General features: G+C 33.4%; 1 protein-coding gene across 2 annotated transcripts in view; it reads right to left on the bottom strand.

The window, feature by feature from the left end:
* Window positions 1-17,120, bottom strand: part of carmil2 (capping protein regulator and myosin 1 linker 2) — a 136,092-nt gene that overhangs the window by 115,714 nt on the left and 3,258 nt on the right. The window contains exons 4-9 of one of the 2 annotated variants that reach the window (XM_056478253.1): window positions 12,455-12,514; window positions 7,597-7,718; window positions 4,187-4,284; window positions 4,023-4,093; window positions 3,864-3,937; window positions 1,505-1,580 (exon numbers count right to left, since the gene is read on the bottom strand). In XM_056478253.1, the coding sequence (XP_056334228.1) occupies window positions 1,505-1,580; window positions 3,864-3,937; window positions 4,023-4,093; window positions 4,187-4,284; window positions 7,597-7,718; window positions 12,455-12,514 (501 nt within the window). Of the gene's footprint in view, window positions 1-1,504; window positions 1,581-3,863; window positions 3,938-4,015; window positions 4,094-4,186; window positions 4,285-7,596; window positions 7,719-12,454; window positions 12,515-17,120 lie in introns of those variants that run through there. The other variant, XM_056478254.1, reaches the window with a different exon arrangement.

The following is a 17,120-nucleotide window of genomic DNA, read 5'->3' as shown; positions in this document are numbered from 1 at the left end:
TCCTGACTAAGTTGTAATCACAATGCTTTTGTTGCTCAGTGTTTAGCTGTAGATTTCCTTTACCCTTTAAGGACCCTAGTGTTGTGATAATTTCTTTTGCCCTTTAAGGGCCTTGTGTTTTGGTTTTCAGAGTTTTGTTGGTTGGTAATAAACGACACACGCATTTCGTGTGCTCAGCTAGAAAGTGCATCTGCGACTATTTATTGACCCTTTCTACACATATATATATACATATATATATATATATATATATATATATATATAATATATATATCTATATATATATTATATATATATATAATATATATATATATAAAACGTCTGTCTTAAAGATACAGTGGCAGGGAAATGAACATAAATATCATGTTGCCATAGGTAACACCATGCTGTAGAGGGTTAAAAATGCTCAAATAAATTGCAGTAAACCACATGCCAGTAATATATTACTAATTTATATCCATATATACATATATTTTGTTGTTGTTGTTATTATTATTATTATTATTTTGAGAAGGAAATTCTACAGTACATCAAAGTAGTATATTTCCTTTACTATTTCAAGTTTAACCAAAAGTTTAATTTTCCAACTTGTAATCTAAATAGTCTTTCTGTGACTTTACTTTTGCAGGCTCGTTCACATCTTGATTTTGTTATATGTACAGCACTTCTGTTAATAAAGTATTTAAAAACCACCTAATTCCACGAGTGGATTCCACAATACCCTCTATGTTACATAATAGTGCCTTACAAACAGCGAATGTTGATCAACTTAATAAAATGATCCTTTTGGAATTGGAATTATTCTGATTGATGTGCAGCAATTAATTAATATATAGATAAAGAAGAAAGTGGCTTCAGCTCCACTTTTCAATCTTCTGTCTGTTTCTCTCCATCTAAATGAGTCTAGTCTATCATGCTGAGATCAAAGTCACCCTTGAGCATGTCTTGTCATGTTGCAGTCATGCCTCATGGTAAGAACATGATTATTATTTTGGCAAGTGGCCTGTATCTGACCTTTCCATAGCCAGGAGCGAGAGGAGATGGAGAAGCTGACATGACTGGAGCATAAACAAAAACACTTCTGCTCTAAGTAAACAGCTTTTTTCATCAGTGTTTATCATTATGAGGCCTGCCATTATTTTACTTTCAATTTCACTTCAAAGTTTTGTTTTTCCCACATATTTCTGTTTTTCTTTTTTTATTGCATTTCCTTAACAGCTTTAATTGATCTGGATTCTGTTTTTTTTTTCTCTTTTGTAAATTTTAAAGACTCAATTTTTAATGGTTAAATAAATGAGTGTACTCAAAAACATGTCCAGTTACTAAAAACATTAAATTTATTCAATTGAGCAATTTAATATACTAATTAATATATTATATTAATAAATTAATTAGTATATAAATAAATTAATAAATTATTGTATTAATAAAGCAATATAATATTTAATAATTTAATTAATAACACATTAAATACGTTTATTTTTTCTAGAATGGATATACATACCAGTTTGAAGTCCTTGCTGCATATTTTCGTGAACCACTGATTGAAGGACAAAGCACCCACCGCTAAAGCCAAGTCCCTGTTAAACATTTTAAATGATTTTCAGTAGCATTAGTAGTAGTAAACATTAAGGGGTCATTCACATATTGGGTCTAAAAGATGGAAAGTGCGCGGTGCGTCGCTTCCTTCACCATTTTCAACGTGCTTTGCGCTCACGCTCCTGTGTCTTCTGTCATTGCTAGGCGACCATTTTCTAAAAGGATGACAAACTGACCAACCACTGCTGCAGCTCTGATACTGATTTTATGTATGGAGAATATAAATATTAAAATCAACACAGACTCATTCTGAAAACGTAGCCCTATATACGTTTCTGGAGATCGCAATGTAGCTAGAAGCATGTATGGCTGCATTTCGACTTTAAAACAAATGCTATGGGGGGGTATGACGCCGTTCCTTTTCGCGCTTACCAGCTGACCCCTTATCTCTGTATGGACAGCTTTCCAGCTGTTACCAGTTTGTCCAGTTAGCTCACCATGTACGTTGGTGGACTAGTCTGGCGAACAACGTTTCCAGAAGGGAGGTAAGACAAAAACAGAAGCCAAAATAAAAATAACAATTAAATAACAGGGTGACAATGTGGTAAAATCTGAAAACGTAGTAAAATTCAGGTGATGGCTTTATTCTGTACTGCTTTTTAAAGTTGGTGAACTGGTCAATCTGTGCTTTTTAAAACACTATTGGTTGGGTTTAGGCAAGGGGGAGGGTGGGGGGATTGGTCAGTCAGTCACTTAGTCAGTCAGTCAATCGACAGCTGCTCAATGGAACTCGCAAGAGAAATTTGATATCTCAAAAAGTATACACAGCTGCCTCTGGTATATTTGCGAAAGAAAAAAACTGTTAAAAAAAAAAAAAAAACGTAGCTCCTGGGACATATTTGGTGCTCTCCAGAAATGTATATAGAGGTACGTTTTCAGAAAGAGCCTGGGTTGATTAAAATGAACTGCAGTGTCTGGCTGTTTGTCTGAGGTAATTAGTTAATACTTAAATGGGTATATTCCATGCAAAGCATAAACCTGATTGGTTAGTTCTAGTCACATAACTCACAGTGCATTCTGAAACGTATTTGCGCACACATTTGCTCCCTATTTGCGCACACAAGGCACACCTCCATTAAAAATAATGAACTTGTGCTCACAAATGATGCGATATGTGAATGGCCCATGTGATTCTGACATTTGGAGTCATTGCATTGGAAAAAAAATGCAATAAATTGATTAAAGTGACAGTATAATTTGCTAATAAACTAGTAAAAAACAAAAACATTTTAATAAATGCAAACTTCAAGACTTCTGTGAAAAACAACATTCCAACAGTTGACAAAAAAATTAAGGTGCACCGTAACCTTTCAATTATTGATGATAAAAAATTATTTTAAAAATTGCATATCAGACTGATTTCTGAAGTATCATGTGGCACAGATATCAGAAACAATAATGCTGACAATTCAGCTTTGCCATAAAAACAATTATTACATTTTAAAATATATTAAAAATAGTAAACTACAAAATGTTTACGTTTTTCCACAGAATTTATTTTATGCCTGTTCATCTGCATAAAATGTTCCCAGCTTATTCCGACCTCTGTTTTAAGTGCAAAACTTGTTTCATGTATTTTGGTCCTGTGTTCACATCCAACCATTTTAAAGAGGGGTTCATTCTGCAATGCAGGGGATCATTTGAAAACGTTTTATTTTCTCCCTCTCACTTTTTTTGTTAAATGACATTCCCAAAGACCTTTTTGACTTTGAGGTCAAACCTCTATTTACAACTTACATTTCTGGCTAAGAAATGTATATTACTAAAATGGTCTACTTCTTAAATTCCAACTATTTCCATGTAGATTTCTCAGTTGTCAGTATTTTTTCCTTTGGAAAAGTTATCCTATGACCTAAACCACAAACAGGACAAATTCAGGAGACTTTGGCAACCTCTCCAATCCTTTCTACATAATCTCTGAAATTCTTATTTTAAGAGATAGATTTCTGGCTTCTTTTGTTTTGATTTTTTAAATAAATTTTCTTTAAACATACATATGTAAATTTTAATTTAATTTGCAACACTTGGGAGGGTTTGTTTGTTTGTTTGTTTGTCTGACTGTCTTTGTCTTTGTTGTTTGTACGTATTTGAAAATCATTTTTTTTTAAACTATAAAATGTACTTTTTACAAATCAAAATGCTACTGATTTCAGATTTTTTTTTATCAAATAGTTAGACAAAAATTTTTTATCAGACGAACAAGAAATTTGAACAACGCCAAATTCTTAAATAGTAATCAGATATACAAGTGTCATTGTATTTACCTGCTGTCTAAATGACTGAAGTCTACGAGGTTGAAAACCCGACAGTTCTGAACATGGTAAATATTGTCAACATCCTAGAAACAACAAATACATTCATTTTTAAAATCACCATTGGTCAACCTTTAAACACTAGAGGATTTAGTAGTGATTACCACAGACCCACTGAATTTCCGCACAGCAAGGGAACTCATTAAAATCACACAATGCTTCAAAGGTGTCTGAAAAGCCTCCTGTGAAGAATGAAAAACATATAAATAATATCAATGGAACAGTTATCAATAGCTGATCACAAAAAATGGTAAGAGATGGCATTATCATCTGACCACATGGTCCGACTGCTCCGTTCACATGTTCTTCAACTTTAGAGGTGAGATTACAGAGCCGCTCTTGAAGTTCAGGGGGAACTTTCTTCAACAACTTCCTGAAAAAAAGACAGAGAGAGGGGTAAAGATATTTATAAAAATAACACCAGTGAAACCACATTAGTCAACGCAAACTCTTTTTTAGCTTGCCATTTAATTTTACACACACTCACACACACAGATAAAAACCAACCCGATGACCATGGACGCACTTGATAACATTAGACGAGCTCTTCAAATGTCATGCTTGTTCCACTTGTGGGCAGATTAATCTGTTCATAATTTCCAGAAGATGATGAGTCACACTGGGGAGAGCCTTGTGGTATTTTATTGCATGGGGAAAATATGGGATAAATTTGGCCTTAAATCTGTTAAGGCCGTTTACTTTTTATGAAGGCAGTTTTGTCTCAAATGTATTTATTGTATATAATAGCAACTATACTTTATGATCATAACAACATTACAAAAATTCTGATTACCATGAGAGTAACTGGATAAAGTTTTATTGTTTAAATAATAACACGGATCTCTCTGTGGTAGAGCTTAAAACATAATTATCCTTAAAAGAAAACTGTGAATAATTAACAGTTAACAAAATTAATAATTAAGGGGGGTTTCGGTGGTTCGGAAGACCCAGCCCTTACTGACAAAGGTGCAAAATTTGTCCCATACATGAGTTCATTTGTCCTACTTTGACTGCTATGCCATCATAAACGGTGAAAATAACCCATCAAAAAAGGCTTTAAGCCCAAGCCAAATCCTCTGTTGTCTGTCGCTTCGGTGTGACTTCAGCTAATCAGTTTTGGCCAATGCTAACAAATATTTTTTGTTATGGAGTTCAACATCCAGCTGCAAGAAAACACACAATCTGACATCAGAGAAGTCATTTCTCATTACTTACTGAGAAACATTTTACAAGTCACTTTAATTTTAAATCTTGGAACTTATTCTTGAAACAAAAAATTACCAACAAAAAGGTGTGAATCACCAAAAGCAGCCCATATTAAAATTTTGAATTCTATTTTGGATAAAATAGCCAAAAAAGTGTGGTTATGATGACCATTCAACAAGCTAATTCAGAATAGTCCTTAAAATGTCACTAAAAGTTTCATAATTAAATAGAAAATGAGGCACATAACTGCAAAAAGGTCCACTTTTTGAGAAAAAAAGACCACCCCTTTCCTCTATAAGTACTATAATGAACAGACAATATCTTAATTACATGCAGGTAATAAGCCTGTAGTAAATAGTGAGAATTGTTACTTAAACAAAAAAAAAACACTGAAATACATTAAGATTTTAAATATAGCAAGTTCTAATTAAACTTTCTGGCTAAAATCTTGCTCAGTTTTGCTAATAGTCTCATGCACCCTGTCCAAAATACTGCACCTGGAGTTAAACTGTACATGCTGGCTTTGACCTCAATAACATTTCAAAAGCATATTTGTTATTTGTTTTGCTATCCTAACTGTCATCCTTATTTGTCTGAATGCATTTAGCCAGGGATGCTCTGTTTCAGTTTATTAGAGACAGAGTATGAGTACTGATACACAGTGAAAGTGTGGGTTTTCTGATAGAAGTACACTCTAGGATGTAGTAAGCTAAATGTTTAAGAACCTAGATTATATTATGACATCTGTGTCATCTCTTAGAGTAAAACTAGAATAATATGCGTGTCATTGCTTTTTCTGTATACCAAATAATTTGTTTCCTCAGGATCTTCAGGCTCACCGAAGAGGTCGTGGAGAGCTCTCATGTGGAACTGGACATTTGATGCTACTGTCACTAGATGTGAATTTTACTGTGTGCTAAAGAATACGTTATTTTAAGATTCTATTGTATGAATAAGTATGAATTCTATTTCTATACTTAGTTAGATGCCAGTGGAAAGATGTTTATTGTACCATTCTGATAAGATGCCTGCTAGAGAGCAGGAAAGCCTTGAAGTATATAAGTATTCCTTGTGTGTGTATGGGTGCTTCATCAGTGGAAACACAAAGATGAGCTGAATTTGACTTCTGATCATCCAGACCACAGAAATATCCTCCTGTTACGTCTGACCTATGTATGCATGATGCCCAAGTAATCGTTAATGATATTATTCAGAATATTACGCACACACCAACATGGTAATTTTCTAAGTCTATCTGAGTTTTAAACCAATCAGGTTAAAACACCTATATGAATGACGCAGTTAATGATGTTATGCCAGAGTATAATTGTTGTTGAAAGCAGAGCGGCCTACGAACTCTGTGTGAGTGTTGAAGAAGGTTTCTGCTGATGAAACTACAAACAATATCAGTAAACTTTTTTATTGTATTGAATGTCTGACTCTGGCTCTTCTTAAAATGGCAGACTGGTCATTTTTAGGTTAAAGCCATCGATTTTCCAACAAAAGGTACACATTAATACCTGTACATTTTTGCACGTGTCAGTTTTCCATGTATAACACAGTGACACTAAATTTTAGAACAGCTTCTCTGTAATTCAGTAGCTCAGACTGTTTTTTTCTGCTTGCCATAAAGTAGCACAAATCATTTGACCAACATTTTACCAAATCAAGTGCCTAATGAACTTATAATAATTTTAACTAAAAATGTTATTTCATCAACCTGTCACAAAGTTGCCAAAATGCTTGAGATTTAGGTCACACCTTACAATAAGGTTTCATCAGTTAATGTTAGTTAAGTCATTTACTAGCATGAACAAACAATGAACAGTGCATTTATTACAGTAACTACTAATCTTAGTTAACTGTTAAAAATGAGTCATTCATTAATAGTTCTTGTTAACTCACAGTGCATTAACTTACGTTAACAACCACGACCTTGGATATTCATAATGAATTAGCAAATGGTTAGCAAATGAAGTACTCATTTTGTTCATTCTTAGTTCTTTTAAGTAAATACATTAACTTAAATTAAATAATAGAATGTTATTGTAAAATGTGACTCAAGTGTTTATAACATAACACGGGTATAAGTCTTTGGTACCAGAGTGTTTTTAGAAGAACAAGCAAATGAGCTCAGTATTGATGAAGATATCAATGGCCAATGCATTGCATCAGTGCAACCCTACACTGTAAATATGTGACATGACTAAAAAATGTCAATGTTAAGTTATTTTAATAAGTTAATCAGGTTAACTTAATATTTTAGTCAGTTCAGTTGATATAAGTTGAGATGACTAGGAAAGTTAATTTGATTCAACAAAAAAAATTAAGTCAAGCAAGATTTTTTTTACATTGTGCAGTGTACAGTGTGCAGTTTTTAAACCACGATGCAAAAATGGATCTTTAAAAGCACTAAAGCTCTAATAAAAGAGATGAAGAAAAAGCCTGAATGGTCTGTGGTGATGAACAGATCGCTTACCCTGGCGAAGAGTCCGGGAAGATCTTCTTGAGCGAGGCGGTGACATGACTGACCACAGCTTCCAGATCCCGCACTGACATCAGGCCCAGAGAGTAAATCTGCCTGTCCGTCTCAATGACCACCTCACAAAAAATGAACAAAGATAACTGTAACTATGATGTAAAAAACACAAAACAAAGAACTAACTAACCCACCGGTTCACTGGAAGAGGATCTGGGTGTTTTCACAAATGGCTTGTGTCTGTTTCAAATCCTGGTGTATTTATGTTGAGTTCAGTTGAGAATATTTGTGGAATGGAAAATTATACTCAGATTTGCACAAGAACAATTGGTCAGAGATTAACCAAAAAGAGGCCAGACTGATCAAGAAAGCCATTCGACTCAATGGACCAACAAATAAAGTGATCATAATCATAATTAATTAGAGGAATTGTATTACATGAAAAGCAGCAGTGAATCTGATTCTGTGAGTAAATACTGTGAGTGATATTCATTATAAAGGAGTGTATATATACAGAGAGGAAAGTAAGTATTGAACACATTACCATTTTTCTCTAAAAAAAACATATGTCTGAAGATCTTGTTGACTTGTAATTGTCACCAGATGTTGGCAACAACCAAAAAACATATGCAATGAAAACAAATCTAGTTAGTTACAAAAACGGTGTGTGTAATAAAATGAAATGACACAGAGAAAAAGTAATGAACACAAGAAGAAAGGAAAGTGTAGAAAAACAGAGAAAGCCCAGACAGCAGCTGAAATCTCTCTAGTTATTCAGCAACCCTCTGGCCTTCGTCATTGTTAATTAACATCAGCTGCTTCGGTCTAACATCTACATTAGCAGGATGATAAAGATGAAACCATGGTGGACATTTTCAGCAAGACAATGATCCAAAACACAGCCAAGGAAACTCTCAAATGGTTTCAGAGAAAGAAAAGCAATTTGTAGAATGGCCCAGCCAATCCCCTGACTTGAATCCAATAGAAAATACAAAGTAAAGCTCAGATTTGAGAGACGAGACCCACAGAACCATCAAGATTTTTACGCTCTGTGGAAGCAAAGCATGTGACTTCATTCTCCATATGAGAGGCGTCTTTAAGCTGCCATATTTTCTATAGAGTATTAAATATGTTTTAGTAGTTCAGTACTTTCTCCTTGGCTCATTTCATTGTTATTACACGGAACAATTTTTTCAAATTTTGTTTTGTTTTATTTTTATGTTTGAGTTGTTTGGGGTTTTACCAAAATCTGCTAGAAAATTTTTAAATATTATTTATTTATTATATTAGAAATATTATTTCCTGGAAAAAAACATGACGTGTTGAATACTTATTTTCCCGCTTCCATGGAAATTCTTGATTCTGATTGGCTGGAAGGTGTGCCAGAGTTATTGTAGAGTCATGAAGAGAAAAGAGTTGCTAAAATTAAAGTCCAAAATATTTGATTGTCACATGATTCGTGTAGACTCAAATAGTTCCAGGAAGTGTTTTGCTGTGAATTCAAATAATGTTATATAACATTAAAACATACACAATCTTGTTTTAAAAAAACATTTGTACATTTATCAAATTGTAAAACAGCCATCTTCAGCTGTAACTCTAAGTGCTAATTGTTAGCAGTAAGTGCTAACTTTCAAGAACCACTGTGAGGCTCTGTGAGGTGCCATTGCTGTTAAAAAAAAAACGTTCCATTGGAGTCAAAAGAGTTGTGACCAACTCTCTCTTTCTCTGAGTTAATGCACATGTATTTTCCAGTCAGTTTTGATCACAGTTTGAAATAAAGGCACTTCCCTCAAACAACCTATTGCAACTCAACTGACAGTTAATGGAGTCTTCATTCCTCTGTGTGATCTTTAGTACACCAACATGTGCTTCATCAGGAAGCTAGTGGGGATTAACTTGCAAATATGTTCCAAACGTATTTGCAAAGAGGTAGCCAACACATGCTACTATGAGCTTTTAGATATGACAGTGTCATTTAGAAGCACTCTCTCTTGCACACGGTCACCCTCTCTGTTTGGCTCTGACTGCTGTTTAAGTGCTTTAACTAGGAGATCTAGCATGTCATAACTGATGAAAAACAAGTCAAATATAGAGCACAAAAAGTTTTCTCTTGTCTAGAACTTGACCAAAAGAACAGGGAATAAGTGGGACAATCCACATTTATGCATTTAAAGTCCTTTAACACAAGACAATCCATTGATTACACCTGAGTTGAAGTCAAAATTATTAGCCCCCCTGAATTATTAGCCCCATTGTAAATTTTTCCCCAATTTCTGTTTAACGGATAGAAGATTTTTCTAAACATAATAGTTCTAATAACTAATTTCTAATAACTGATTTATTTTATCTTTGCCATGATGACAGTAAATCATATTTTACTAGATATTTTTGAAGATACTAGTAATCAGCTTAAACTGCAATTTAAATGCTTAACTAGGTTAATTGGGTTAATTAGGCAAGTTTGGGTAATTAGGCAAGTCATTGTAACAGTGGTTTGTTCTGTAGACTATCAAAAATATATATATTGTTTAAGGGGGCTCATAATATTGACCTTAAAATGATTTTTAAAAATTAAAATGTGTTTTTATTCTAACCGAAATAAAACCAATGAGACTTTCTCTAGAAGAAAAAATATTATAGGAAATACTGTGAAAAATTCCTTGCTCTGTTAAACATCATTTGGAAAATATTTGAAAAAGAAAAAAATCCCAGGATGTCTAATTATTTTGACTGTACATACATACATACACACACAGTGTATATATATAATTCCTGCTCTGATTGTGTTTGTGGGTGTAGATCGGCTATATGAATGTTGATGAATGATATAGTGGAATGTAAATAGGTGCACTCTGACCAATGACAGGAGTGTAATTCCAGCCTGATCTCACGAGGAAACTTAACTATTTTACGTTTTGTCAGTTAAGTGAGTGAATTTCATACGAATTTGTACAACTTCAATCGTACAAAAATGTAGGATTTAAAAGGAGGCGTGGCACCCAACCCCACCCCTAAATCCAATCATCACTTGTACAAATAAGATCGTACAAATTAATACGAATAAATTTGCCGTGCGATTGTGTTATTCTCACATGTTGTGCGTCTCAAATGTTCTGCTGTAAAAGCAAACCAAACCAAGAAAAAAATCCAACACTGCAACAAATTCGTCAGTTTCAAAACAATGCAAACAATCTGTGTGTCTGAAAACATCTTCAAATTTCAAGACAAATCACTCTTGCAATCCCCCTTACATTGATTGCACAACAGCTTAACATTAAGAAAAGCTGAAAAACCACAGGCTTTAAGCATCTAAAAACATCAGGACTGGAAAATGACCTCAACTTCCCCACATTTCTAACTAAATCTTTACATTATACTATAAATACATCAGCCGTTTAAACAGAAAAAAGAAATGTAAAAATACTTCAGAATAATCACCACTTTGGAGTTAGAATACAGTATAGAATAAAAACACAATACACGCAGACAAATACATTGCATAATGTAAATTAGTTGTCAATGAATATCAAAATAACTCAAATTCGACAAATATCAGATAATTCCAAATGTTAGTTGGTTAAATGTGAGTTATCTGTATGTTTGCATGTGTTTATATCATAAAACACATTGGGGAGAGTGTGTTTTTATTTTAGAATCTATTTAATTCAAAGTTGCATTAACAATAGTGAGAGTGAAGACTTTTACGTTACCATTAAAAATACTGTATTATTCTTTTCATGAATCCTGTAATTCAACTTATTTTTCTATTAGAAATGGTGATTTTGACGAATTACTTTTTAAATACATTAAAACAGACACTTATTTACTTATACACTGAAGAAACACACTTTATATGAGCATTAATAATATAGTGTACACTGTAAAACCCAACAAGTTAAGGTAACTCAAACCCTTTGAGGAAACCGATTGCAACAAACCATTTAAGTTCAAAAACTAATCCTGATGAGTACTATGAACTTAATCCATTTGAATAAAGGAAGCAATTTGAGCACAGTAAAACCCAATAAATGAAGAGAACTCAAACCAACCGAGTACTGTAAAACCCAATAAGTTAAAGCAACTCAAACCATTTGAGGAAACCAATTGCTACAAACCATTTGAGTAAAAAAACTAATCTATTTGAGTACTGTGAACTTACTCCATTTAAGTTGAAGTAATGAGGTATTTAATTAACTCATTACCTTCAACGCTGAGTTCAAAACTCTTATTAAATGAGTAGAATTAACTTTCAGTAAATTTTGAGTTAACTACACTCATTTCATTTGATAAAGTTGACTGTTGGGTTTTACAGTAGGATAAAAGTAACTAAGCAATACTCAATATCTTATGAAGTCTCAAAACAGACGACAGTAAATAATAAGATCTCATATTTCCCATGTTGATAGTACAAGCATCTTCCATGCAAGGCAGTTTAAGAAATACAGACTTTATTAACAAGCTTACCTTCCACTCATCCCTTATTTCCCAATATTTACAGTATTTTGGATCAAATTAATACAAAAAAATGTAAAAATCTGTATAGAATTTAAGTTAAATCACAAATTTGATTATTTGCACAATGACATAATATATAAGCACAACATTTATAACTAGTTTGGTTGTTTTGTTGATAAATCACACCTGCCAGTGTTTTATGAAGTGTTTAATCAGTGTTTTTTTCATTTAACAATTTATTAATTCTGTTTTAATGCCATATCAGCAGCATTAGCTATAGTCATGGTAACACTTATACTCTGTACCCAACATATAATATACAATCATGTTCGTTTAATAAAGAAAACATAAAGAAAAGTCGGTTACTGTAATTAGAGCATACCATCAGTGTGTCTCTTACCTGCTCAACGCTGTCGATGGTGATGGCATAGATCTCTAGATAGCTGAAGGAGCTTTCCACCTGCAGTGAGAGACACAAACACTGTAAACAGCACACACACACACACTCTCTCTGACATTGACATGCACTGGAAATGCAGTGACTCACAAGTTGACACAGAAGAGAAGGTGGGGGTCGGGAAGGCTGGATCATTCATTGAAACTCAAACACAGAAGTTGAGCTTTGGAGCGAGTGTTTTTTTTTTTCCACAGGAACTTGCATTGAGTCATGTACTTTCAATATCATACTGATTTTGATTATAATGCTCTGTAACCTATATTAAGAGCTAATAGGCCTAATTTAGCTTTAAAAATACCATCAATCCTTTATAGTTATTGTATAAAAAAGTTATAGTTCACACAAAAATGAAAACGTACTCAATTTACTCACACTCAAGTGGTTTCAAACCTTTTTTCAATTCAATTCATCTTTATTTCTATAGCGCTTTTACGATGTAGATTGTGTCCAAGCAGCTTAACATAGAAATTGAAACACTCAGTCCATTTTTTAGAATTGCAGACTTTATGAATTTCCTTTTTCTGTTGAATGCAAAAGAAGATATTTTGAAGAATGTTGGAAACCGGTAAGCACTAACCTCCAAAGTAGATGATGGAAGTTTATGGTTAAAGTTTTTCCAAAAAAAATTCAGAATATTTTCTTTTGTGTTTAAGAGACAAAAGGAACTCAAAGACATTTGAGGGGAGGGAAGGGTGAGTGAATGATAACACAATAATGAGTTTTCGGTGAACTATTGGGTGGACTAATAATGGCACCTTCCAATTTTGAGATTAGTTTTTTTTTTTTTGGTTTTTCATAACTTGATTTTTCAGTCTAATAGAAAGATAACTTTACACTACCTGACAAAAGTCTTGTCACCTATCCAAGTTTTAGGAACAACAGGTAATAACTTGACTTCTATTTAATCATTTGTTATCATAAATGGCTTTTATGAAAGGCAAAGGCCTCTAGATTACGCTTATTTTACCACAATAAAATATGATCATGCTTTGATTTTTAATTATTTAATAAGGACAGTAAGGTCTGACTTTGCTTAGACAAAAGTCTTGTCACTAAACAGAAATAATGTACAGTATTGAATATAAAGTCATGGTGCAGTGGAAAAAGAATTAATATTGTGTATGACTCCCATGAGCTTGGAGGACTGCATCCATACATCACTGCAATGACTCAAACCACTTATTAATAAAGTCATCTGGAATGACAAAGAAAGTGTTCTTGCAGGAGTCCCAGTAATATTTTTGGATTCATCTTCAATGCCTCTTCCTTCATCTTACCCCAGACATGTTCAATAATGTTCATGTCTGGTGACTGGGCTGGCCAATCCTGGAGCACCTTGACCTTCCTTGCTTTCAGGAACTTTGATGTGGAGGCTGAAGTAAGGAGCGCTATCCTGCTGAAGAATTTGCCCTCTTCTGTGGTTTGTAATGTAATGGGCAGCTTAAATGTCTTGATACCTCAGGCTGTTGATGTTGCAATCCACACTGTAGATCTCAAAATTTCTACAAATTCGAACAAATTAGCCACTAAACTGACAAAAAGTAAAATACTTACGTTTCCTTGTGAGATCAGGCTGGATTTACTGACCCAAAATACATATTTTTAAAGGCTACATATTTTTAAATGTTTCCTCCAATTTTATTCCATAAATCTCCTTGTCAACTTAGACAAAACAACAAATTTTACAGTTGATTTCATTATCTGTATTCTGAAGTTTGTTTGTTTTTTCTCAAAAAATTCTGACTGTTTGCAGTATTTTTTTTTTATTGTGGAGCGATAATAAGAAACTCCCAATATATTTTAAATAACACAAAAAAGGCATTTTGTACCTCATTTCATAATTTAAATATATGCAAATTAGTGCATAATTAATAATATAATAGATTTGATAAACAACATTTCAGAAAACTCAATTAATTTTCCTTCGGGTTAAACCCTTATTTATCAGGGGTCGGATGCCCAAATTTGCTTACCTAAAAATTTTTTATTTATTTATATGAATATATAATAAATCTACTGGAGAAATATAGAGTATATAACTGTTCATTAGATTTACCCTTTTCTAAAAGGTTCAGTCAAACCTGTTTGGTTTTCTGAGCTGGAATATTAAACGAAACTGACTTGAAGGGAATATAAAGTGTAATGGAGCTTTGCTAAGAACTATTTCCCCGCTACAGTAATTTGAGTTAATGGTGGACGCGACCCACTGACCCTCCTGCTTCTAATCTGCTGTTTGTTTTATCAGCTGCATATTTACATCATGTGTCAATTCACTGTTCAAGGTTATGTGCTGCTTTTGACTCCCTGGCAATGAGTGTGAGGAGTTCAAACTCCTGATGTTCTGAAGATCACGTTTAGCATTATAATTTCTGAATGCTGAATGTTTGTGGAATGTAAAACAAGTGGATAGAGGTTATGCAACATTTTAAGTTTCATTACTTGGATTTTCAGACATGGCTACTTTGCTTAATTAAAGAAGAATTACTAAACTTTTATTACTTAAAAACAAAACAAAACAAATATGCCACTCTTCAAATAAATGTTCATTTGATAAACACAATTTGAAAATAAATTATGCTATGTATTTGATCAAAACCCTCTTAATTTATGCTGGACAAAAATAAATCTTGATTAATTGCATCAAAACAAAAAGTTAGTCTCGACGTAATATATGTGTGTTGTTTATATTTATTAAGTAGATATAAAGAGTTTAGATGCAAAAACCTCTAAATGCCGTCTGAAATTTTCCTCTAAAATGAGCATTTTTATCAGGCTCCTGTGTTTATGTTCAATATCATCACTTTTATGGCAAAGAATAAGATCTTTTCCTGGTCTGTAAAGTGAAATATCTCAACATAAACAAAGGAGGCTAAGAAAAATTTCAGACGGCACTTGAACTCTTCATATATAAATAAACAAATGCATGCATATATTTGAGAAAATGTTTGTTTATATTTAGATATAAAATATATACCTATATGGTACAAATGATATATAAATTTCAATATCTATGTAACAAAATTGCTTTGTATAGTTTTGTTTCTGTTCTGTGTATCACATATACATAATAAATATATAATGTATAATGCCCACCCAAATCAAATATTATGTCAAAACAAACCTTTATTCTGTGATGCAATTAATCACGATTAATGCCCAGCACTAATATTCAGTTGAGGTCACAATTATTAGCCCCCCTGAATTATTAGCCCCCCTGTTTAATTTTTTGTTTAATTTCTATTTAATGGAGAAAAGATTTCAACACATTTCTAAACATAATAGTTTTACTAACTGATTTCTAATAACTGATTTATTTTATCTTTGCCATGATGACAATAAATAATATTTGACTAGATATTTTTCAAGACACTTCTATACAGCTTAAAGTGACATTTAAAGGCTTAATTAGGTTAACTAGGCAGGTTAGGGTAATTAGGCAAGTTATTGTATAACGATGGTTTGTTCTGTAGACCAGCGGTTCCCAACAGGGAGTCACGGCCCACAAGGGGGTCTCAGCAAAGAGCATAGAATCACCAAGAGGCGACACTCTAGTGCGATTTGGAAAACAGGAAAACAGCCACTAGACATCGCGGCGGCCATTTTGCAATGAAAATTCTAATAGACCAACAGCATATTATAAGTCTGTAAAATAAACTATTAAAAGTGCTGATGATTGTGATAGTAAGTGTTGTATTGTCATCTTTCAGGTTGTATCTCAGCTTTAATGTGCTTTTTAAATAAATAAATAAATAAATAACAAGCTGCTTGCTATCGCGACAGCAATAAGATCCAATGGACGGCCGATCGCTTTCACTCCAAAATGGCGGAATCCGGAGCTGTTGCTGGGTGCTGCTGTTGCAATAGAACGTCTATTGAGCGTCGCCTCTTGGTCATTCTAAGCTCTTTGGCCTCAGCGAGCTTTGTGGGGGGTGGCATCATATTTAAAAAAATTCTTAGCAGTGGACAATTAGGAGAATGATCATGTTGCCGTAGTTCATTTTATCCCCTGGCTCAGTGGTCCTCAACCACCGGTCCATGGATCAATTGGTACCAGGCCGCACAAGAAATCATTAATTATTTCCTTTTTTTAATTATCTGAATCTGAACGATCTTTTATTTTGAAAAGTCTTTTATTTTGAAAAATGACTGTATTCTTTCGCTTACGTCCAATGACTGTATAAACGTTTCGGTCACTTGAGCGCCCAAATTTAAACCACAAGCAGCAAAATGAGTAAGAAACGGACGTCTTTAAAAAGTTTCTTTGCTAAAGGAAAAAAAGGCCAAGTGAAGGACCCGCGAACTGCCAAAGAATAGATCCGCAAACCCACTTGTCAACAAATCAGGTAAATCCAGCATGGCTGTGCAGGAAGATCAACTGAGTTTGGGAACCACTGCTGTAGACTATCGAAAACAAATATAGCTTAAAGGGGCTAAAAAAAAATTATTAAATAAAAAAATTAAAAAGTGCTTTTATTCTGGCCAAAATAAAACAAATAGGACTTTTTCCAGAAGAAAAAAATTTATCAGATATACTGTGAAAATTTTCTTGTTCTGTTTGTTAAGCATCATTTGGGAAATATTTAAAAAAGAAAAAAAATTCAAAGGGGGG

Source organism: Danio aesculapii, chromosome 18 (assembly GCF_903798145.1).
Source record: "Danio aesculapii chromosome 18, fDanAes4.1, whole genome shotgun sequence".
In the NCBI taxonomy this organism is placed as follows: domain Eukaryota; kingdom Metazoa; phylum Chordata; class Actinopteri; order Cypriniformes; family Danionidae; genus Danio; species Danio aesculapii.
This window is presented reverse-complemented; position numbering and strand designations above follow the sequence as displayed.